At 37.9% G+C, this 24,509-nt stretch overlaps 1 protein-coding gene and 1 long non-coding RNA gene across 2 annotated transcripts in view; one reads left to right on the forward strand and one right to left on the reverse strand.

Annotated features, from left to right (window-relative positions):
* Positions 1–24,509, forward strand: part of CCDC39 (coiled-coil domain containing 39) — a 70,989-nt gene that overhangs the window by 33,432 nt on the left and 13,048 nt on the right. The window contains exons 12-14 of the mRNA XM_032298501.1: positions 1,105–1,242; positions 3,158–3,366; positions 13,979–14,102. Coding sequence (XP_032154392.1) covers positions 1,105–1,242; positions 3,158–3,366; positions 13,979–14,102 — 471 coding nt within the window. The remainder of the gene's footprint in view (positions 1–1,104; positions 1,243–3,157; positions 3,367–13,978; positions 14,103–24,509) is intronic.
* Positions 2,446–20,669, reverse strand: LOC116564980. The gene is made up of 3 exons (XR_004275192.1): positions 20,463–20,669; positions 20,123–20,239; positions 2,446–3,244 (listed from the first exon to the last, which is right to left on the reverse strand). It is a non-coding gene; the product is annotated as an uncharacterized LOC116564980 (long non-coding RNA).

The following is a 24,509-nucleotide window of genomic DNA, read 5'->3' on the forward strand; positions in this document are numbered from 1 at the left end:
TATGCTAAATATTGTATGACATGCCTCTAGTATTTAATTTCATAATCCTTACCGCTGTCCTGTGAGGAAGATACTGTTATCTGTTTTGTAGATTAAGTAATTAGTCCAGGTTATGCAGCGAGTCTGTGGAGAGCTAGGATTTGACGCCTGCCGCATTTGACTTCCAAATACTCTTCAAGAGTACACTGTTCAGAACATCGATGAGTTCTAGTTTTCTATTTTATATCTGCCATAACAAATAACTTGATTGCCCGTTGTCTTTCAAATGCCATCTACAGAGAAGCTGCTCTTTGATGAGTCAGCAGTTGTTACTCAAATCTTTACTTATTTATGATATTTGAAATGATTCGATTCTGTTAATAAGGCAAGAACGTCTTCATCTTTAAGCATTTTATTATGTTTACTGTAATATAAAACCTGTGTTAAAGTTTGACCAGAGAGTAAAAGTGAGAGAGTGAGCGTGGACTTGAATGGGGTGAGAACTTAGCAGGGTCTAAATGTTACTTACCACTGGAAAGGCTATTGATGAGTGTCCTCTGGTGGTTATAAAAAGAATTGCCCTAAATTCCTTCAGGGCTGCAAAAGGTGGAGAGGTATTACTTATTTTTTTCCTCTTATTTTAAAAAGACAAAATTTTGCTTTGGAGTAGTTTGTCATCTGATGAAATATTTTTAAATTGTTACCCTTGTTTAGTGGAAAAAGAACAGTTGTTTTTGGATCAGAATGAGTTTTAAATTTCAAGGCTATACCACTACTACTATTTCAACTTTTCTGAGGTCTAGTTTACTCATCTATTAAATGGGGGAAAATTAATATTATTCTAGGACATTTGGGAGAACTAGAATTTGTATCTTAGCACAATACTTCAGTAGGTACTCAATATGTGGTATTGTTTTGATTATTTAGAATACAAGAATATTAATGCTATAGAATATATAGCAGGATGAGATAAATAAATGTATAGCAGGAAGAGGGATAATAAAATGCAGGATTATTATAAATATCTGAGTATATAATTTAATGTAAGATATATAATATAGTATGTATTTAATATTTTTGTTAATATTTAAAACATATTTATATACCTTTTTTTTCTTTTTACAGAATGATCTTTTTTTTATCAAGAAGTCAAACAGTAAAAGCAATGATGAAAAACAGTCCCTTATGAGCAAAATAAATGAACTAAACCTTTTCATTGACAGATCAGAGAAAGAACTTGATAAAGCCAAAGCTTTTAAGCAGGTGCAGTAAAATTGTATGCATATGTAGTATTGAAAACCATGTTTCCATGTTAATTGTAGACAAAAAATACAGCTAATTATGAAAAAGTCACTGTAATCACTATACCCAATATAAACAGCGTTGAAGTCTGTTACTTCTTTCTAGTCTTTTAAATAAATTTGGCTTTTTATGGTGTATTAAAAAAATTTCTACATACCATATGTTTTTTAAAATGTTAACTATTCTTTGAAAAATAGATTTGAAAGCATTCTGTAAGTGCATTGAATGAAGTTACCATAATTTATTTAAACGTCCCCTATTTTTTAGGATTTTGTTTCTTTCCAATGCTTGGCTATTGTAAATAGTACTACATGTACAATGCAGTCATTCAATTAGTTGTTCATTGTATAGTTATTCAATTAGTTCCTTTGGATAAATTCCTACCTATGTAATTACAGTTCAAAAAGAAATGAATATTTTTAATGTCTTGAAACTATTTTCAATCCCAATTACCTTCTAGAGGGTACCATTAATACTCCTGTAAGCATTCTGTTTTATTCAGTACCACTGAGGCTGGATATCCTAATTTAGAAAATTGTTGGCAATTTGATAGTCAAATATGGTATCTCATCGTTTTAGTCTGCATTTTTAAAGTTGGCGGTTTAAAAATATTTTGTTTAATGATAAATTTTCAAACATTTATTTTTTTTTTTTTTTGTTTTTTGAGATGGAGTTTCGCTCTTGTTGCCCAGGTTGGAGTGCAATGGCGTGATCTTGGCTCACTGCAACCTCCGCCTCCCAGGTTCAAGCGATTCTCCTGCCTCAGCCTCCTGAGTAGCTGGGATTATAGGCGCGCGCCACCACACCCAACTAATTTTTGTATTTTTAGTAGAGACAGGGTTTCACCATGTTGACCAGGATGGTCTCGATCTCTTGACCTCGTGATCCAGCCGCCTGGGCCTCCCAAAGTGCTGGGATTATAGGTGTGAGCCACCGCGCCCGGCCTCAAACATTTGTGTTTAAATAAAAATGTTTGAAACACCTTCTCTGTTAGGTCATGTTCCATATTTTTTCTCTTTGGAGCTCTAGTTTGTATTCTTGGACTATTTTTCCACTGGGAGGTTGACATACATAAATTGCTTTACAAAAGATTTTCATATGTAAAAATATTATTTCTGTCATAAATATTGTAAATATTTTCCCCATTTACCTTTACAGTTTTATTCAGTGTTTGTGACATAAAACTTTTCTTTAAACATCAAATCTTTAGGTTTCTTTTTAATTTTTATGCTTAGAAACTTCTTGGTTACACTAAAAATAAGTCCAATGTTTATTATGTCTAGTAGTTACACTGGTCTCATCTCTTAAGATTTTTCATTCATCTGGAATATATTTTTGGTACATGTGAGATATAAGTATCTAATCTCTCCAACTGAAAACCTATGTTTGTGAAATAATAAAATCTGATATTATGGAGCGTTTGATTCTGGGCTTTCTATTCTGAAAACTGATTGATATGTGTATTCTTATGTCAGTATTCTACTCGTGACCGAATTGTTTTAAGATAAAAATATATTTCCACATTATTTTGTGAGACTCAGAGTATAAAAATGGCCATTCATAGGACTTTATGTTTTCTAGATATTATTAAGTTTAATTTCATGAATCACTTCTTCCTTTTGTTTTTTATAATAGCAAAGCTTAACTTTAACATTGAATTATAAAAAGATTTGAAATAACCATAAACCCTTTTCCTAAAAGAAAAAAACGTATGACTCTGAACAATTTAAATTCAGCCCTAGTTAATATCTTGGTCAATGATTAAATTAGAAAAAGGTATATTTTCAATTTTGACTTATGTAGTAATAAAAAGAAAAATATCTTGGTTTTGTGATAAAAAATAATTTCAACATTTGACCATTTTTTTTGTTGATAGGATTTGATGATAGAGGACAATCTTTTAAAACTTGAAGTTAAGCGTACTCGAGAAATGCTTCACAGTAAGGCAGAAGAAGTTCTTTCCCTGGAAAAAAGAAAACAGCAATTATACACAGCCATGGAAGAGCGAACTGAAGAAATTAAGGTTCATAAAACAATGCTTGCATCACAAATAAGATATGTTGATCAAGAACGGGAAAACATAAGGTAATTTTTAGTTTTAAAACACTGCTGAGGAACTTGGAAAAAAAAATAAGGGTGATGTCAGGAGAACTGGCTGCCCCCTAACATCCTGGATGTGCATCTTTTTCTTATTCGTTTGAAATGGCTTTTCATGTAAGACATAGGGCATGTTATAGCCATAAATCTAGGCTCTTCCTTTGGTTAATTCTTCATTCTTTGGATTGTCCGTTTTACATTAAGATCACAAATCTACTTGGAATTGCTTTTCATGTGTGGTTTTTGTTAAAGTCCAATAACATGTCTTTTATAAAATAGATATTCAATAGCTGCATCTATTGAAGTGATTTTATCATAGAAAATTTGCACATCTTTATGTGCAAAGATTATTTCCACCTACAAGGTTTTTTTTTTTTTAAATGTTACTGTCAATTTCATTTTTGGTTTGTTGCTGATATGTAGAAATCAGTTAATTTCTGTATACTCAGCAACCTTGCTTAACAATCCTGTTGGAACAATCAGTAGATTCTAATTCTATATACTGTATTTCATTTATATTGTTTTCAAACAATAAGTTTTATTTCTTGCTTTCCAATCTTTATAACTTTTCTTTTTTCCCAGTTCAGTACTGAAGAGCAGTGTTAATTACAGGTATCTTTGTCTTGTTTCCTGATGTCAAACAGAGGGCTTTCATTGTTTTTTCATTAAGCATAAGGTTTACTGTAGTTTGTTTCTGGTTGTTTTAGATATCTTTTACCATATTAAGTGAGCTCCCATCTATTTTTAATATTTACTAAGAGGTTATTTTAGTTTGTTTAATCAAGAATGGATGTTACTTTTATTACATGCTTTCTCAGGATTCACTGACAAGATGTAGCTTCTTCAATCTGTTAATGTGTTTAACATACAGATTAATTTTTCAAAGTCAAACCAACCTTACATTCTAGAATAAACCCAACTTGTCTGTCACATACTATCTTTTGCATACATCAAGATTTTGTTAGGGAATATTTTAATACAACTTTTGCGTCTATGTTCATGTGCACAAACCCATAATTCTCCTTGCTCTACTGTCCTTGTCAAGTTATCAAGCCATTAAGCTTATGTCTGCCTTCATAAAATGACTTGTGTGTATTTCTTATTTTTCTCTACTCTGAATATGTTTCTAAAAGAGTGGAATTATGTTTTTCAAAGACCTCATTGGAAAAAAAGCCATTGGGAGCTTGAAGTTTTCTAGGGGAACATTTTCAACTATTGGTTGAAATAGTTGAATAGTCCTACTGATTACAGGACAATGCAGATTTTGTATTTCTTATTGATTCCATTTTGGTAAATTTTATTTTTCTCTAGGAAAAATTTTCTATATCCAAATTTTCAAATTTATTGCCATAAAGTTGTTTGTAATATGATTTTATTATTTAATAGTTGTAGTATTTTTAGAGATGACTCCTTTTGTATTCCTGACATTGGTTATTTCTTTATCCACTCATTGGTTGATTGGCATTTAGGCTGGTTCCAGTCATTGTTTTAATAACTCAACTCTACCACTGTAGACTTTTGGAGCAGGGTAAGTCTCACCACAAATTAATCAGTTTTAACATTATTTGGAAAGGATCTGCTATTATCAGAATCTTCTATTGTCCATTCATTATTTCATTAGTTTCTGATCTTGCCTTTCCTATTTTTCCTTCTTTTAAATGGAGGTTTAAATGTTCTTTTCCTAAATTCTTCAGATGCTTAGCTTATTAATTTTCAGCTTTGAAGTCTGAAAAAATACCTTTAAGTATTAGCTTCATCCCACAAAAAGTTAATATTGCCATTATTTTCTTTTTTGCCTTTCTTCTTTCAATTGTCATAGACTTTTACTTTTTAAACTTTATTGAGGTATATTTGAGATATATAAGTTGCACATAGTTAAAGTATACATTCGATAGGTTTTGACATGTATAATACACCAGAGAAACCATCACCACCATCAAGACAGTGTTTCCGTCACCTCCCCAAGTTTCCTTGTACCCCATTGTAATTCCTCCTTTCAGTACCTCCCAAAGTTTCTCTCTCCAGACAACTGATCTGTCTTTTATCCATATGGTTCAGATTGCATTTTCAAGAGTTTTATGTAAATGGAATCCAACAGTAGGTCCATCTTTTGTTTGGCTTTTTTCATTCAGCATAATTATTTTGAAATTCATCCATGTTGTGTATATCAATATACATTCTTTTTTATCGGGGTTGACACACTTTTTCTCTAAAAGCTAGGTAAGTAACTTACAGTTCCTTGCAGGCCATACGGTCTTTCTTTTATTAGTTTTGTTTGTTTGTTTTCTTTTTTTGATATTTTTTCTCTTTTTTTGAACTTCAGTTCTATGTTTTATTAGTTTTTTTCTAAAAATTTATTTCAACAGTTTTTGGGAAACAGGTGGTTTTTAGCTAAATGGATAAGCTCTTTAGTAGTAATTTCTGATATTCTGGTGTACCTGAACCCAGGCAGTGTACAGTGTACTCAAGGTCTAGTCCTTTATCCCTCAGGCCCCTCTCATATCCCCTGATAAGTCCCCAAAGTCCATTATATCATTTTTTATGCTCTTCCATCCTCGTAGCTTAGCTCCCACTTATAAACAAGAACATAACAGTATCTGGTTTTCCATTCCTGAGGTACGTATGATAATGTTGCCCAACTCCATCATCCAAGTTGCTGCAAATGCCATGATTTTCTTCCTTTTGTGGCTGAGTAGCATTTCATGGTGTATATATACATTTTCTTTATCCACTCATTGGTTGATTGGCATTTAGGCTGGTTCCAATTATTGTTTTAATAACTTAACTCTACCACTGTAGACCGAAAGCCGCCACAGACAATATGTCAAAAAATGAGCATTGCTATTTTCCATAAAACTTTATGAATATTGAAATTTGAAATTTTCATGAAACATCATTCTTTAATTTTTCTAACCACTTACAAATTTAAAAGTCATTCTTTGCTTGTGGATTACACAGAAACAGGTGGCAGGCAGGATGGCTTGCTGACCCTGGCTTTCTCTTGGTAAATAGCAGTATTCCACTGCATGTGTTTACTCCAATCTGTTTATCCATTTACCTGCTGATGGACATTTGAGCTGTTACCAGTTCTTAGCTATTATAAACAAAGGTGCTGTGAACATATGTGTTCCTGGTATGGACATATGCTGTCTTTTCTCTTAGGAGTAAAATTGCTGGATCATGTAGTAGGTACATATTTAACCTTTCAGGAAACGTTAAGAAATTGCCATGTATTCATTATTTCTGTCTTTCCTGCTTTTTGTTGTTTTTACTGAATTGTTTTACTTCTTCTTTATTTGGAAGGTATACAGTCTAATTTTAATTATTTTGCTGGTTATTCTTAGATTTAAAAGAAACCTTAACTATTTCTCGATGAATATGGAAAATTAGTTTGTAATATTTTCCCTTCCTAAAAAATAAGACTTTTAGCATCTTTTGCCTCTTCTTTTCCTCTTCCCATCATTCACATATTGTTGAAACAGTGATTATAGTTTCTTTTTAGTGTTTTTAATCTTATGTCTGTACTTTTTAAAGAACTCCTTAATGTGCACTAAGCTGTACAGCCAAATGCCAGCAATAACTTAAAACTAACTATGTTTTGTTTCTTTTTTTTTTTTTTTTTCATATATCCCTTGTTATCATTCTATTTTCTTGTATTTCATTTTTTGGAGTATGATTTTGAATTTGTTTTTTTTTGAACTGCTGTTTTCTGAAATTTTGCAATCCTTGCATGTTTACTATATAGTTATTCTCCCTTAAACTTGAGTTAGAGATAATTGTGAAACATTGGTTCATATTCTGCTAGATTACAGTGTTGTTTATGAGAAATCTGATTATAGATAAATTTATTTTGTAGGGAAACTGGGTTTTGTTTTCTTTCTGGAAGCTTTGGGATACTCTCTCTTTATCCTTGGTGTTTCATAATTTTCTTGTCTGTGTCCGGGTGTTTTGCCATTTTTAAGTTTCTCTTTCTTGACCCTTCCTGGGTAAACTCTTTTAGTTATTAAAAAAAATTTTTTTTGTCTTAGGATCAGGGGTACACGTGCAGGTTTGTTATACAGGTAAACTTGTGTCATGGGGGTTTGTTTTACAGATTATTTCATTATCCAGATACTAAGCCTAGTACCCAGTAGTTATTTTTTCTGTTCCCTCCACCCACCAATAGGCCCCAATGTCTGTTCTTTGCCTCTTTGTGTCTGTGAGTTAATCATTTAGGTCCCACTTATGAGTGAGAACATGCGGTGTTTGGTTTTCTGTTCCTTCATTAATTTGCCAAGGATAATGGCCTCCAGCTCCATCCATGTTCCCGTGCAAGACAAGATCTTATTCTTTTTTTATGGCTGCATTGTATTCTATGGTGTATATATGCCATATTTTTAAAATCTGTCACTGATGGGTATTTGGGTTGATTCCATGTCTTTACTACTGTGAAGAGTGCTATGACGAACATTCGTGCATGTATGTCTTTATGATAGAATGACTTACATTCCCTTGGGTATATACCCAGTAATGGGATTCCTGGGTTGAATGATACTTCTAAGTTTTTTGAGGAATCACCAAATAGCTTTCCAAAATGGCTAAACTAGTTTACACTCCCACCAACAGTGTATAAACATTCCTTTTCCTCTGTGACCTCACCAGCATGTTATTTTTTTGACTTTTTAATGGTAGCCATTCTGACTGGTGTGAAACGGTATCTCATTGTGGTTTTGATTTGCGTTTTTCTAATCATCAATAATATTGAGCTTTTTTTCATATTCTTGTTGGTCGCATGCATGTCTTCTTTTGGAAAGTGTCTGTTTATATCCTTTGCCCACCGTTTAATAAGGTTGTATTTTTTCTTGTAAATTTGTTTAAGTTTCCTATAGATGTTGGATATTAGACCTTTACTAGATGCATAGTTTGCAAAAATTTTTTCCCGTTCTGTAGGTTGTCTGCTTACTCTGTTGACAGTTTCTTTTGCTGTGCAGAAGCTCTTCAGTTTTAACTAGATCCCATTTGTCACTTTTTATGTCATGATTGCTTTTGGCATCTTCATCATGAAATCTTTGCCCATTCCTCTGAGCAGAATAATACTGCCTAGGTTGTCTTCCAGATATTTTATAGTTTTGGGTATTACATTTCAGTTTTTAATCCATCTTGAGTTGACTTTGGATGTGGCGTAAGAAAGGAGTCCAGTTTGAATGTTCTGCATATGGCTAGCCAGTTATCCCAGCACCACTTATTGAATAGAGAGTCCATTCCCCATTGATCATTTTTCTCAGTTTTGTTGAAGATGAGATGGTTGTAGGCATGCAGCCTGATTTCTGGGCTACCCTGTTCCATTAGTCTGTTTTTGTACCAGTACCGTGTTGCTTTGGTTACTGTAGCCCTGTAGTGTACTTGAAAGTTGGGTAATGTGATGCCTCAAGCTGTGTTATTTTTGTTTAGGATTGCCTTGGCTACTCAGGCTCTTTTTTGGTTCTATATGAATTTTAAAATAGTTTTTTTTTCTAGTTCTATGAAGAATGTCATTGGTAGTTTGATAGAAATAGAATTGAATCTGTAAATTGCTTTGGTCATTATGGCCTTTTTTTTTGAGATGGAGTTTTGCTCTTGTTGCCCAAGCTGGAGTGCAGTGGCATGATCTCAGCTCACTGAAATCTCTGCTTTCCGGTTTCAAGCAATTCTCCTGCCTCAGCCTCCTGAGTAGCTGGGATTACAGGTGCCCCACCACCATGCCCAGCTAATTTTTATATTTTTAATAGAGATAGGGTTTCACAATCTTGGCCAGGCTGGTGTCAAACTCCAGACCTCTTGATCCACCCACCTCCCAAAGTGCTGGGATTACAGGTGTGAGCCACTGAACCTGGCCAGCATGGCCATTTTAATGATACTGATTCTTCCTATCCATGAAAAACCAGCTTTCTGCTGATTTCCTTAGGCAGTGTTTTGTAATTCTCATTGTAGAGATTGTTCACCTCCCTCATTAGCTGTATTCCTGGGTATTTTATTCTTTTGTGTCAATTGTGTAATGGGATTGCATTCCTGATTTGTCTCTTAGCTTGGGCTGTTGTTGGTGTACAGGAATGCTAGTAATTTTCATACATTGATTTTGTATCCTGAAACTTTGCTGAAGTTGTCTATCAGCTGAAGCAGCTTTTGGGCTGAGACTATGCGGTTTTCTAGATAGAGAATCATATCATCTCCAAACAAGGATAGTTTGACTTCTTCTCTTCCTATTTAGATGCTCTTTATTTCATTCTCTCTCCTGACTGCTCTGGCCAGGACTTCCCACACTCTGTTGAGTAAGAGTGGTGAGAGAGGGCATCCTTGTCTTATGCTGGTTTTCAAGAGGAATGCTTCCAGCTTTTCCCCATTTATGATGTTGACTGTGCGTTTGTCATAGATGGCTCTTATTTTGAGTTATGTACCTTCAAAACCAAATTTATTAAGAGTTTTTAACATGAAGAGGTGTGGAATTTTATCAAAAGCCTTTTCTACATCTATTAAGATAATGTCATTTTTGTCTTTAGTTCTGTTTATGTGATGAATCACATTTGTTGACTTGTGTATGTTGAACCAGTGACAGCTTACACCATGCACCTGGAAAAGCCGCAGGCACTCAATGTCAGACTGTGAAATTAGCCACAGGGCTTGTGCCCTGAAAAGCCACAGGGATGGAGCTACCCAAGACCTTGGGAACCCACTCCTTGTATCAGTGTGCCCTGGATGTGAGACATGGAGTCAAAGGAGATTATTCTGGAGCTTTCATGAGTGCCCTGCCACATTTTTGACTTGCATGGGGCTTGTGGCCCCTTTGTTTTGACCAACTTCTCCCGTTTGGAACAGGAACATTTACCCAATGCCTGTACCCACTCTGTAATTTGGAAGCAACTCACTTTTTTATTTTACAGGCTCTTAGGTGGAAGGGACTTGCTTTGTCTCAGATGAGACTTTGGACTTGGACTTTTAAGTTAATGCTGGAGTAAGGCTTTGGGGGATTGTTGGGAAGGTGTGATTGGTTTTGAAGTATGAGAATATGAGATTTAGGAAGGGGCAGGGGCAGAATATGGTTTGGCTCTGTGTCCTCACCCAAGTTTCATCTCCAACTGTAATCCCCACGTGTCGAGGGAGGGCCCTTGTGGGAGGCAAATGAATCATGGTGGTGGTTTCCCAGTGCTGTTCTCGTGAGAGTGAGTTCTCATGAGATCCAATGGTTTAAAAGTGTTTGGAAGCTTCCCCCTCTTGCTCTCTTTCTCCTACTGCCTTGTAAAGAAGGTGCTGCTTCCCCCTTGCCTTCCATCATGATTCATGATTGTATGTTTCCTGAGGCCTCCCCAGACATGTGGAACTGTGAGCCAATTAAATCTGTTTTGTTTGTAAATTATCCAGTCTCAGGTGGTATCTTTACAACAGTTTGGATATGGACTGATGCAGTGGTTGTTTCTCTAACTGTGGTGTAGACCAAGTACAGTCAACAGACTTGTTTTCTGGATGTTTTCACAGGGCCAAGGCTTTGTGTGGGGTCTCTGTTTGTAGCTGACTTCTCATCTTTGGTTTCACAGGGGGATGTGTCAGGAAGTATTTTTGGTGTTGAAGCTTGGGGTGTGATGCAGTAGGTGGTGCTTAGGTGTGTTCAGTAGTAGGCTCTTGCTTGGCTGGGTGGCTATTTCCTCACAGTTGTAGCCATGCTCCCCTACAATGCTCTGAAAGTGTGGGCTCCTCTTTCACCTCAGTGCTGGCTGTAGATGATGGCCTGGTGCTCCTGGGCTGCCCACCACTGGGGTGACCTCAGGGTTTATGCTTATTTTCCAATGTGGAGGCAGCAGAGGAAGGTACCTTAACAGTGGTTGTGGCTGAGGATCTTTTGCTTGTCTCCTGAGGGCTCCATCCCAGAGAGTTGCAGGTCAGTAATCACTGGGTGCAGTAAACCCAGGATGAGAGGTCTGTGCTGCGGGCCCAAGCTGGGGATACCTGCCTGGTGATGAGCAGCAGGGGTTCATGTGATCCATGGGAGATGGACTGGCCTCCTCTCCTTGGGTCTCCTGCAGCTTGTTGCAGATATGGATGAGGTACTTAGGGTCTTTGCTCCTTGGCTAATCTGAGGATAGTTGGGGTAGTACCACTGCAGAGCCAGTGACAGAGGCTTTTGCTTGCCCTGGGGCTTCACCTCTGAGAAACATTTAGCTGCTGTTACTGGGACCGTTCAGCTGGGGGGGTGCGGTTGCTGTGCTGCTGGTGTGAGCTTGTGGCTTGCTGGGGAGCAAGGAGTTAAGGGAGTCGGGAGATAAGAGTGGTGTCTTCTCTTTATGACTGCAGCGTGCTGTAAGCTCAGGTGTTTCTTCTCCAAACCAAGGTCAGCAGCGATAGAGCTCTGCTATGGTATTGGCAGAGAGGCCATCACATGCTTCTGGGAGCGTCTCCAGGAAACTCCAGGCCACTACCAGTGGGTATGCTCCGCCATGGTGGAGCAACTGTTCTATGGTCACAGGCTGGGGCCCCTGCCTGGTGAATAGTCAGGGGATGGGGGTTCCCAGGGAAGAGGAGCTGAACTCCTCTCTGTGTGGTCTCTTTTAGTTGATTACAAGGTTCTCTTCAGGTCAGGGGAATATTTTTCTATTTATTTTTTTTCTTACCATCATACTCTCCTCTGTTGTCTCTCTTTGTGGTTCATTTTTAGAAGATGTTGGCCCTTTCAGGTCTGTCCTCCAGGTTTCTTTTTGCTCCTTGTATTTTACTTTCTCAGATATTCTTAATCTCTCTCTCCCGATTCCCCTCTCCTCTGCCTAATCTGCCCCCTTGCCTGTCTCTCCATATTGCTTATTAAATCTCTATTCTTCACTGTGCTTACATTGAAAACTTACTTGCAAGCACTGCTGTTCTGTCATTGGTCCTTTATTTTGATAGCTGCCCATCTTGTTATGGGTGTTTTTGGAATCAGTATCCTCTTCTCATTTAGAGGGTACTAATTAGAAGAATGAAAATTGTCTTCTATGCATTGTGTTTTGTTCATTTTGTTCTTTCCATTTATGCTGTTAGCTTTCTGTTAGTATTTATTAATAAATGCCTAATAATCATTAGATATTGGTAGCTGACTGGTAAGGGTTCCCTCTGCAATTAAGTGGATCTCTCTCATTTTCTCTCACAGAATGCTTCTCTAAATGGGATGGCTGATTGCGGGCTCTGAACTAGTCTGTCCTGTAAAGAGCATAATAGCTATTAAGCAGGGTTAGGGCTTCATGGTTACAGAAAGTTAGGAGGTGTTTATTTTGAGTGATAAAGACTTCATCTCATTCCTAGGTAGAACTGCCTTTCTTTCTCATTTATTTCTATGTTGTGGAGGCCTAGAATTACTTCATGTTTTTACCTCTTTGTCTAGCTTCAATATAGATGCTAGGAACTCTGGTAAATTTTTTGGTTATCATTGGCGCAGAAAGCATTCCTGACATTTCAGTATACTTTGAGGGCTGAGGGGAATGGCCCAGAGGTGTTGATTGTAGCCTCACAGATAACTCTTTTTATTCCTGAGTTTGGATGTTTTTCAGACTTCTTCGGCGGAAAATAGCTCCTGCAGTGGTATTCCATGTGTGTGTCTATTTTTTTCCATTAATTTTACTGCATCTGTTTTCCATGAATTCATGAAAAATTATTGTGTCTTTCTTGTTCTCATAACTGCTATGTTGCTGTTTTTTTGTTTTGTTTTGTTTAATCTTTACTTTAGAAAGGAAGAGCCATACACTGTGCTTGGTCCACAGTCTTAAACTTGAAGTCCAACAAGTTTTATGATCACATAAAGGATGAGTAAATATTTTCTGAGGAAATGAGTGATAATTAAATATTAAAAAAACTGTAACTTCTGACCTAAATATATTTTACCATCAGTTCTCTGTAGCAGTAGAAAAACCGGTAGGTTGAAGATTTCTTTTTCACCATGGTTAGATAGCTTACTTTCATGAGTTTGTAGCAGAGAACTGAGTAACTCTCCATATTGTCATGCATATATTAATATTACTAGAAGTTCTAAAAAATAGCTCATAAAATATAAATTTACTGAAATAAAAGAAAGTAACCAATGGATTTAAGAATCTGAATCTGACTGCTGGAAGACAAATCTCAACCTCCCTGTTTGGGCTTTTTAAAGATGTCTGAACAGCAAACAGCCTCAGAAACTAGAGGTAGTAGCTCCCTCTGGAGCAAATATTTGGGTTACCTAGGCTTGCGATTCCTCAGCTGTGATGCAAATCTTCTGTGTGTGCAGCATTGATTTAAGCCCCTTCTTGCCCCCATGGGATGTAGGGAGCAAGGGGAATCAATGCAAAGAGGAATCTTATGCTACTTGCTGTGTCATAAGAAATAACGTCCTTTGTCTCTGAAATGGGAATTGTGTCTTCTGCCAGCAAAAGACACATGTAACTGTGGCAGTCTAACTTGTCAGGTTTCCAGTAGGGTAAATATCAGACCCTTCACACCAAATTATTAAATTAAAAAGTGAGAATGCATTTAACCTTTTCAGTTTAGTAGTAACACAAATCCAAATGTCTTCAATAAGAACACCTGATAGTCCTTTAAAAAGTCTAAAGTATGTTATTCATTTCTCGGTGTTTCTTTTTCTTATTAGCACTGAGTTTCATGAGCGGCTAAATAAAATTGATAAGCTGAAGAACAGATATGAAATTCTGACTGTTGGTATGCTGCCTCCTGAAGGAGAAGAGGAGAAAACACAGGCATACTATGTAATCAAGGTAATTTTAATTGATTCACAGTTGCGATTGTATCAAGTTTTCTTTGTTAACTCATTCACTGTAATCCTCTGAATTTAAAAAACCAAAATTGCAACTTCCCTTCCATGAAATCTAGCGACTATTTCACTTAATTAGGGTCACTAACTATTGCACTCAATAAAGGCCAAAACATTCATTGTTAAATGGAGATACTGAAGGCACTATTCCTTTTGTACACCTCCAGTCCCTGAGGTCAAAGCACTGCCCCGATTCCCAAAACTTACCGCTAACTTGCTCCATGACTTTTCCCCCTGTGAGTTCAGGTCATTCTACTTGACTATTCTTTGACACTTTTTTCTTTTTGCTATTTGTGTCATGTCATTTCCCCTCATCAAGATTTCTAATCTTTTTGTCGAAGACCTATTACCATTCTAAGTGTCTCTGGTATGCATGTGACAACCTTTCAACAACTGAGGCTTAAAGCTTTGGCGTTTCTTCACTATAGGCACCCACTCTTATGCCACACTCTGGCTTAACCTCAGCATTTCTTATAGCTACACCACCTCTGAATTTTAAACTCCAGTTTACCATTACAGTCCTGGTAGGGCAGCTGTTCAGAAGGGAGGAGGGTTGTTTCCTGCCCTCGTATTACAGGGAGACAGACCAGGTGAATCTTTTTCTGATGTTTGACAGCTGTCTGCCACCCCATGGTTATCTTTACCCATAAGGGGAAATTCATTGAGTGATATGGAATTGAATGCTATTCCCTTTCTGAGCACTGCTATATTCAACTTTACCACGTAGAAAATACTCTGAACAGGAGTAATTTTCTTTACAGGAAGATCTAGGAAATTACTCAAAATGCTAAAAATAAAAGAAATGGAACTTATGACTGACTCATTTCCCTGTACCATACATGGATGGGGTGAGATGATTTTCCGATTCACAACTTTAGAGAATGGCTCTCCCTTTGACGTCTACCAACTTAATTGCGCAAATTTTCTCCTGTAGCTTTTCTTCAAATCTGCCCCTTAACAAATACAGCAAGTATGGTATGCCTGCCACTTTGCTTCTTGAAATTCTGCCTTCCCCATGAGAAATCAGTCCCGGCTCTCAAAAGTTTCTTATAACTTGTCAGTCTGTAATACCACAGGCTTCTGTCAAAACAGGAGTTTCCTCTTCTCAGGTTTTAAAAGTTCCTGAAGGATAAAGGGTAGGCTCTAATTTTTTAGGTGTTGGTAAATAGGCAGATGTTGCAATTCCAGTTAAGTTTCTCTAACAAGCGGTGTGATGGGTTACCTAAAAGTACTGGTGTTAAGTGTGATTTGTCCATATCCTGGTTTTACCACTGCTTAGGCAGGTGACCAGACATAAGTTACTTAACCATGCAGTGACTAAGTTTCTTCACTCAGAAAATGAAGAGGATAATATTGTTACTTTTGTTGGGAGAAATAAGGAAATATATGTAAAGCTCCTTGGACAGTGTCTGGCACAAAATGATCATCAATAAATATTATTGTTATTACTATGATGATGCTGATTAACCTAACAGGAAAGCAGGCAAGTTTTATATGAAAAAAGAATATTCCTTCTGTTTACAGTTAAAGTGCTGGGTAAATAGCAGTATAATGATTATGCTAAATGAATTGAGGCTATCAGTTACTTTCTCATCTTCCTGATGCCATGTTTCTTATCTTCCATCTTCTCTGGGATCCACAGCTTGCCACACAGTTATTCCCATTTTTTTGTTGTTGTATAGCATGTTTAAACTTTTACTGATAACACTTCACAAGTCTCAGATATGTGAAAATGAAACTTTATAACTAAACGCAGTCCAGCTGGTATCAGGAAAAATTATCTATGGCCTGAAAAATAGAGAAAAGCAAACCATGGGTGCAACGATGCCACTCCATAGTGACACCCAAGTGTTGGCATTTTCTAGTGGGCCCTCCAGGTATCATCTGATTCTATAGGAGGCACACCTTTGACTCTCTACTGACTTATTTTACAACTCTGTAGGTATAGATGATAACTTGTAAGACAACTGACAGTAACATAAGTGATTCTTGCTGCTAACAATGTAAGTGAATTTTTGGCCAGTAGAAATACAACTCTGCTCTGTAGACAAGATAACCCAAGCATTAAAGTTTATTACACTAAAATATATTAATATGTTTTGCATCTACCAGCAAATTCATTTCAGCATTTCTGATTCTATATGTCTACAATATAAAATGTTTTTCATATTCGTTGAAATGGTCTACCTTTCTGGCTCATTAACAAGTTGAATAAAATCTTTAATGTTCATTTCATATTTGAGAGTTTTTAACTATGTGAAATTAGTACTTTGGCATTTTCACTTCTGGAAAAAACCTAAATTGCCAAATAGAAGTTAATTTTTTTTTTTCCAAGTCTGTTTTTCAATGTAGTAGATTCTGTTTCTCAATGTAGTTGATTTAGGATTTAAATTCAGTCAAATCAAAATTGATTCCCAGCCCCCCCCCCTTTTTTTTGGGATAGAGTCTTGCTCTGTCACCCAGGCTGGAGTGCAGTGGCATGATCTCGGCTCACTACAACCTCTGCCTCCTAGCCATTCTCCTGCCTCGGCTTCCTGAGTAGCTGAGATTACAGGTGCACACCACCATGCCGGCTAAGTAGAGACAGGGTTTCACCATGTTGGTTCAGGCTGGTCTCGATCTCCTGACCTTGTGATCCGCCCACCTTGGCCTCTCAAAGTGCTGAGATTACAGGCATGAACCACCATAGCCGGCCCATTATCTTTCCTATGTTATCTACAACGGGATCTGTCCTGATGGATATGTATGTTATATTCATGGCTGTGGGCAACAGGAATTTGATTACAATGCTAACCACTGTTGTGTTTTCTGAATGTTGTGGATTAGGCATCAGCAAACTATGAAACTACGCACTCTAGCCAAATGCTGCCCACCACTTGTTTTGTAAATAAGTACTGGAAGACAAACTACATATACTTATTCATTTACATATTGTTTAGAGCTGCTTACATGCTACAATGACAGAATGAAGTAGTTTTGATAGACTGAATGACCCATAAAGTCTAATTACTATCTGACCTTTACATACAAAGCTTCTTGAACCCTTTTGTTAGTTTCTTAGGGCTGCGATACCTGCATCACACCAGCTGCCCAGGGACCTGAAAACCTGCCTACATGTCTGGCCCACCGTTCCCACTACTACCATCTGAGCAAGATACCCAGAGGCCCAAGAATCAGCCTTTGAGGACCCACTAATACCAGTAACAGCATGAGCCACTCTTTGGCCTAGGAATAGAAACACTCAGCCCACCACTTCTACCAATTGGGCCCAAAGACTGGCATACCTGGCATCCTAGACCCCAGCAAAACTTATTCACCAAGGCTCAGCTAATAACCATACAAGTCACTGAGGAAATCACAGATACCAATGACCCTGTGTACGCCTAAGAAATCATACAAAGACCACACTACCACAGGCACCCCAAATCAAAGCATCAACTACATATGTACATCTTCAGGAGAAAATCCTCCCACAAAAAAGCAATTTCAAAAAATTAGCAGAAGCAACTGTTACATGAGATATGCATATATTAATGGAAGGACACAAAAACCATGAAAAAGGAAGGCAGTGTGACCCGCCATATGACAACTGTTCAGCAATAGATCCCACTCAAAAGAAAATCTTGAAATGCCAGATGAAAAATTCAAAATACAGAAGCTCAATTAGATGCAAGATAAATCTGAAAACCAATACAAATAAATCAGAAATCAATTCAGGGTATGAGCAAGAAATTTCCAAAGAAGATAGATATCTCAAAAAAAAATCGAAAACTTAAAAATTGAAAGAACTGTAATACACACTTGAAACTTCAATAATAGGCTACACAAGCAAAAGAAAGAGCCAGTGATAGACTAGACAAGCAACAGAGAGAATTGCAGACCTTGAAGACAGGTCTTTAAAAATAATCCAGTCAAATTAAAAAAAAAAAAAAGCCTTAAATGTAAATGTGCTAAATGCTCTAATCAAAAGACAAAGACTGGCAAATTAGATAAGCAGTCAAGACCCATCAGTGTGCTGTATTCAGGAGACCCATCTTATGTGCAAAGACACACACAGGCTCAAAATAAAGGGATGGAAGAAGAGTTATCAAACAAATGGAGAGCAAAAAAAAAAAAAAAAAAAAGCAGGGGTTGCAATCCTAATCTCTGATAAAACAGCCTTTAAACCAACAAAGATCAAAAGAGACAAAGGCATTATATAATGGTAAAGGGATCAATGCAACAAGAAGAGCTAATAATCCTAAATATATATGCACCCAATACAGGAGCACCCAGTTACATAAAGCAAGTTCTTAACCTACAAAAAGACTCGGACTCCCAAATAATAACAGTGGGAGACTTTAAGACCCCACTTTCAATATTAGATCAATGAGACAGAAAATTAACAAGGATATCCAGGATTTGAACTCAGATCTGGACCAAGTGGACCTAACAGACATCTACAGAACTCTCCACCCCAAATCCAGAGAATATACATTCTTCTCAGCACCACAACACACCTTTTCTAAAATTGACCACAGAATTGGAAGTAAATGACTCTGCAGCAAATGCAAAAGAATGGAAATCATAACAGTCTCAGACCACAGTGCAATCAAATTAGCATTCAGGATGAAGAAACTCACTCAAAACTGCACAACTACATGGAACTGAACAACCAGCTCCTTAATAACTACTGGATAAATAATGAAATGAAGGCAGAAATAAAGATATTCTTTGAAACCAATGAGAACAAAGACACAACATACCAGAATCTCTGGAATACAGTTAAAGCAGTGTCTCAAGGGAAATTTATAGCACAAAATGCCCACAAGAGAAAGAAGGAAGGATTTAAAATCGATACCCTAATGTCACGATCAAAAGAACTAGAGGAGCAAGATCAAACAAATTCAAAGGCTAGCAGAAGACAAGAAATAACTAAGATTAGAGTAGAACTGAAGGAGACAGACACATAACCCTTCAAAAAAATCAAATCCAGGAGCTGGTTTTTTGAAAAGACCAATAAAATGGATAGACAGCTAGCCAGGCTAATAAGAAAAAAGAATCAAATAGTGCAATAAAAATTGATAAAGGGGATATCACCACTGATCCCACAGAACTACAAACTACCATCAGAGATTGTACTACAAATACCTCTATGCAATTAAACCAGTAAATCTAGAAGAAATGGTAAGTTCCTGGACACATACCCTCCCAAGACTAATCCAGGAAGAAGCTGAATCCCTGAAAAGACCAATAACAAGGTCTCAAATTGAAGCAGCAATTAATAGCCTACGAACCAAAAAACTATAGGACCAGATGGGTTCACAGCCAAATTTTACCAGAGGAGCTGGTACCATTCCTTCTGAAACTATTTGAAACAATAAAAAAAGAGAGACTCCTCCAGATAATCTGGGGACTTTCGCCAAGATGGATGAATAGGAACAGTTCTGGAGTGCAGTTCCCAGTGAGAGCGACACAGAAGGTGTGTGATCTCCGCATTTCCAACCAAGGTACCAGATTTGTCTCAATGGGACTGGTTGGACAGTGGGTGTAGCCCAAGGAGGGCAAAATGGGGCAGGGTGGGGCGCTGTCTCTCCCGGGAAGTGCAACAGATTGAAGGACCCCCCCCCCCATCCTACCTAGCAGAGGCCATCAGGGACTTTTCCGGCCACACCAGCACTCTGGTTCAACAGCCCACAGACTGGAAGATTACCGCCAGGCCAACAAGCACTGTGGGTCTCCAGCACAGGCTGGCACCTGGAATGCCTGCAAGACAGAGCTGCCTAATCCCTTGCATAAAGGGGAGCTCAGGTCAGGGAGCCAAGTGATCTGGCTTGGTGGGTCCCACCCCAACAAAGACCAGCAAACCGAAACCCTCTGGCTTGAGAATTTCACAGCCAGCACAGCAGTTTGAGCACAACCTGGGACGGTCAAGCTCGCTGTGGGGAAGGGCGTCCATCATTGCCGAGGCAGGTCTAACCTTACCTGTGTAAACAAAATCTGGAGGAAGTTTACACGGCAGCTGGACGGAGCCTATGGCAGCTCAGGAGCGCCTTTGCAGGCAGACTGCGACTAGACTTCCTCCTTGCTGGCAGGGCATCTCTGAAAAAAGGCAGCAGCTGGTCAGGGACTTATAAAGCCCTACCTTCCTAGAACAGAGCACCTGGGAAAAGGGCGTTTGTGAGTTCTGCTGCAGCAGACTTAAGTGTGCCTACCCAGCAGCTCTAAAGGGAGCAATGGAGCTCCCAGCACAGCATTTGAGTTCTGATAAGAGACAGATTGCCTTCTAAAGTAGTTCCCTGACCCCTGTATATCAAAAAGTCACCTCATACATGAGAGTTCTGGCTGACATCTGGTGGGTACCCTTCTGGGACGAAGCTACCAGAGGAGAGAACAGGCAGTAAACCTTGCAGTTCTGCAGCCCCCGCAGATGATTCCCAGGCAGGCAGGGTCTGAAGTGGACCTCTAGCAGTCCTGCAGCAGAGGGGCCTGTCAGAAGGAAAAGTAAAAAACAGAAATAGCTTCAGCATCAACAAAAAGGAAGTCCACTGAAGGACCCCATCCAAAAGTCACCAACTTCAAAGACCAAAGGTAGATAAATCCACAAAGATGGAAGAAACAAGCACAAAAAGGATGAAATACCAAAAACCAGAATGTCTCTGCTTCTCCAAGGGATCACAACTCCTCACCAGCAAGGGAACAAAACTGGACAGAGAATGAGTCTGACAAACTGACAGAAGCAGGCTTCAGAAAGTGGGTAATAACAAACTTCTTTGATCTGAAGGAACTTGTTCTAACCCAATGCAAAGAAACTAAGAACCTTGAGAAAAGGTTAGACGAAATGCTAACTAGAATAACCAGCTTAGAGAAGAACATAAGCAACCTGATAGAGCTGAAAAACACAGCATGAGAACTTTGCGAAGCATACACAAGTTTCAATAGCCAAATTGATCAAGCAGAAGAAAGGATATCAGAGACTGAAGATCAACTCAATGAAATAAAATAAAAAGAGTGAAAAGAAATGAACAAAGCTTCCAAGAAATATGGGATTATGTGAAAAGACCTAATCTCTGTTTGATAGGTGTACCTGAATGTGACGGAGAACGAATCCAAGCTGGAAAACACTCTTTAAAATATATAACCAGAAGAACTTCCCCAATCTAGCAGGGCCAGCCAACATTCAAATTCAGGAAATACAGAGGACACCACAAAGATGTTCCTCAAGAAGAGCAACCCCAAGGCACATAATTGTCAGATTCACCAGGGTTGAAATGAAGGGAAAAAATGCTAAGGGCAGCCAAAGAGAAAGGTCAGGTTACCCACAAAGGGAAGCCCATCAGACTCACAGCAGATCTCTCAGCAGAAACCCCACAAACCAGAAGAGAGTGGGGGCCAATATTCAACATCCTTAAAGAAAAGAACTTTCAACTCAGAATTTCATATCCAGCCAAATTAAACTTCATAAGTGAAAAGGAAATAAAATCCTTTACGGACAAGCGATTGCTGAGAGGTGTCGTCACTACCAGGGCTGTCTTACAAGAGCTCCTGAAGGAAGCTCTAAACATGGAAAGAACAACCAGTACCAGCCACTCCAAAAACATACCAAATGGTAAAGAGCATTAACACAATGAAGAAACTGCATCAACTAACAGGCAAGACAACCAGCTAGCATCAAAATACAAGATCACATTCACAAATAACAATGTTAACCTTAAGTGTAAATGGGCTTAATGCCCCAATCAAAAGACACAGACTGGCAAATTGGGTACAAAGTCAAGACCCATCAATGTAGCTATTTTCAGGAGACCCATCTCATGTGCAAAGACACATATAGGCTCAAAATAAAGGGATGGAAGAAGATTTACCAAGTAAATGGAGAGCAAAGAAAAGCTGGGGTTGTAATCCCAGTCTCTCATAAAACGGACTTTAAACCAACAAAGATCAAAGAGACAAAGAAGGGCATTACATAATGGTAAAGGGATCAATGCAACAAGAAGAGCTAACTATCCTAAATATATATGCACCCAATACAGGAGCACTCAGATACATAAAGCAAGTTCTTAATGACCTACAAAGAGACTTAGACTCCCACACAATAATAGTGGGAGACTTTAACACCCCACTGTCAATATCAGACTGATCAACGAGACAGAAAAATAACAAGGATATCCAGGACTTGAACTCAGATCTGGGCCAAGCAAACCTAATAGACATCTACAGAACTCACCAACCCAAATCCACAGAATATAGTTTTCTCAGCACCACATTGCAGTTAACTCTAAAATTGACCACATAATTGGAAGTAAATCACTCCTCAGCAAATGTAAAATAATGGAAATCATAACAAACAGTCTTTCAGAGCACAGTGCTACCAAATTAGAAGTCAGGATTAAGAAACTCACTCAAAACCGCACAACTACATGGAAACTGAACAACCTGCTGCTGAATGACTACTGGATATATAACAAAATGAAGGCAGAAATAATGATGTTCTTTGAAACCACTGAGAATGAAGACACAATGTACCAGAATATCTGGGACACATTTAAAGCAGTGTCTAAAGGGAAATTTATAGCACTAAATGCCCACATGAGAAGTGAGGAAACATCTAAAATCGACACCCTGTTGTCACAACTAAAAAACCAGAGGAGCAAGATCAAACAAATGCAAAGGCTAGCAGAAGACGAGAAATAACTAAGATCAGAGCAGAACTGAAGGAGAGAGAGACACAAAAAAAAACCTTCCAAAAAAAAAAAAAAAATCAAGTCCAGGAGGTGGTTTTTTGAAAAGATCAACAAAATAGATAGATTGCTAGCCAGAATAATAAAAAGAAAAGAGAGAAGAATTGAATAGATGCAATAAAAAATGATAAAGGGGAAATCACCACCAATCCCACAGAAATACAAACTACCATCAGAAACTACTACAAACAACTCTATGCACATAAACCAGTAAATCTAGAAGAAATGGATAAATTCCTGGACACTTACACCCTCCCAAGACTAAACCAGAAAGAAGCTGAATCCTTGAATAGATCAATAACAAGGTCTGAAGTATAGGCAGCAATGAATAGCCTACAAACCAAAAATATTCCAGGTCCAGACGTGTTCACAGCTGAATTCTACCACATGTACAAACAGGAGCTGGTACCACTCCTTCTGAAACTATTCCAAACAATACAAAAAAAGGGAATCCTCCCTAGCTCATTTTATGAGACAATCACCATCCTGATACCAAAACCTGGCAGAGAAACAACTAAAAAAGAAAACTTCAGGCCAATATTCACAATGAACATCGATGCAAAAATCCTCGATAAAACACTGGGAAACCAAATACAACAACATATCAAAAAGCTTATCTATCATGATTAAGTAGGCTTCATCCTTGGGATGCAAGCCTGGTTCAACGTATGCAAATCTATAAACGTAATCCACGACATAAAGAGAACCAAAGACAAAAACCACATGATTATCTCAACAGATGCAGAGAAGGCTTTGACAAAATTCAACAGAAAAAAACTCTCAACATAACTATCGATGGAATGTATCTCAAAATAATAAAAACTATAACAAACCCACAGCCAATATGATACCGAATGGGCAAAACTAGAAGCATTCCCTTTGAAAACCGGCACTAGACAAGGGTGCCCTCTCTCATCATTCCTATTCAACATAGTATGGGAAGTTCAAGCCAGAGCTGTCAGGCAAAAAAAAGAAATAAAGGGCATGCAATTAGGAAAAGAGAAAGTCAAACTGTCTCTATTTGCAGATGACACAGATGACATGATGGGATATTTACAAGACACCATCATCTCAGCCCAAAATCTCCTTAAAATGATAAGCAACTTGAGCAAAGTCTTAGGATACAAAATCAATGTGCAAAAATCACAAGCATTCCTATACACCAATAACAGAGAGCCAAATCATGAGTGAACTCCAAATTAAAATTGCTACAAAGAGAATAAAATACGCAGGAATACAACTAACAAGGGATGTGAAGGGACCTCTTCCAGGAGAACTACAAACCACTGCTCAAGGAAATAAGAGAGGACACAAACAGATGGAAAAAACATTCCATGCTCCTGGTTAGGAAGAATCAGTATCATGAAAATGGCCATACTGCCCAAAGTAATTTATAGATTCAATGTTATCTGCATCAAGCTACCATTGACCTTCTTCACAGAACTGGAAAAAACCACCTTAAACTTCATATGGAAGAAAAAAAAAGCCCACACAGCCAAGACAATCCTAAGCAAAAAGAACAAAGCTGGAGGCATCACACTACCTGACTTCAAACTATACTACAAAGCTACAGTAATCAAAACAGCATGGTACTGGAAACAAAACAGTACCAATGGAAGAGATACAGACCA

Source organism: Sapajus apella, unplaced genomic scaffold (genome assembly GCF_009761245.1).
Source record: "Sapajus apella isolate SASKATOON/1434 unplaced genomic scaffold, GSC_monkey_1.0 scaffold38, whole genome shotgun sequence".
Taxonomy (NCBI): Eukaryota; Metazoa; Chordata; class Mammalia; order Primates; family Cebidae; genus Sapajus; species Sapajus apella.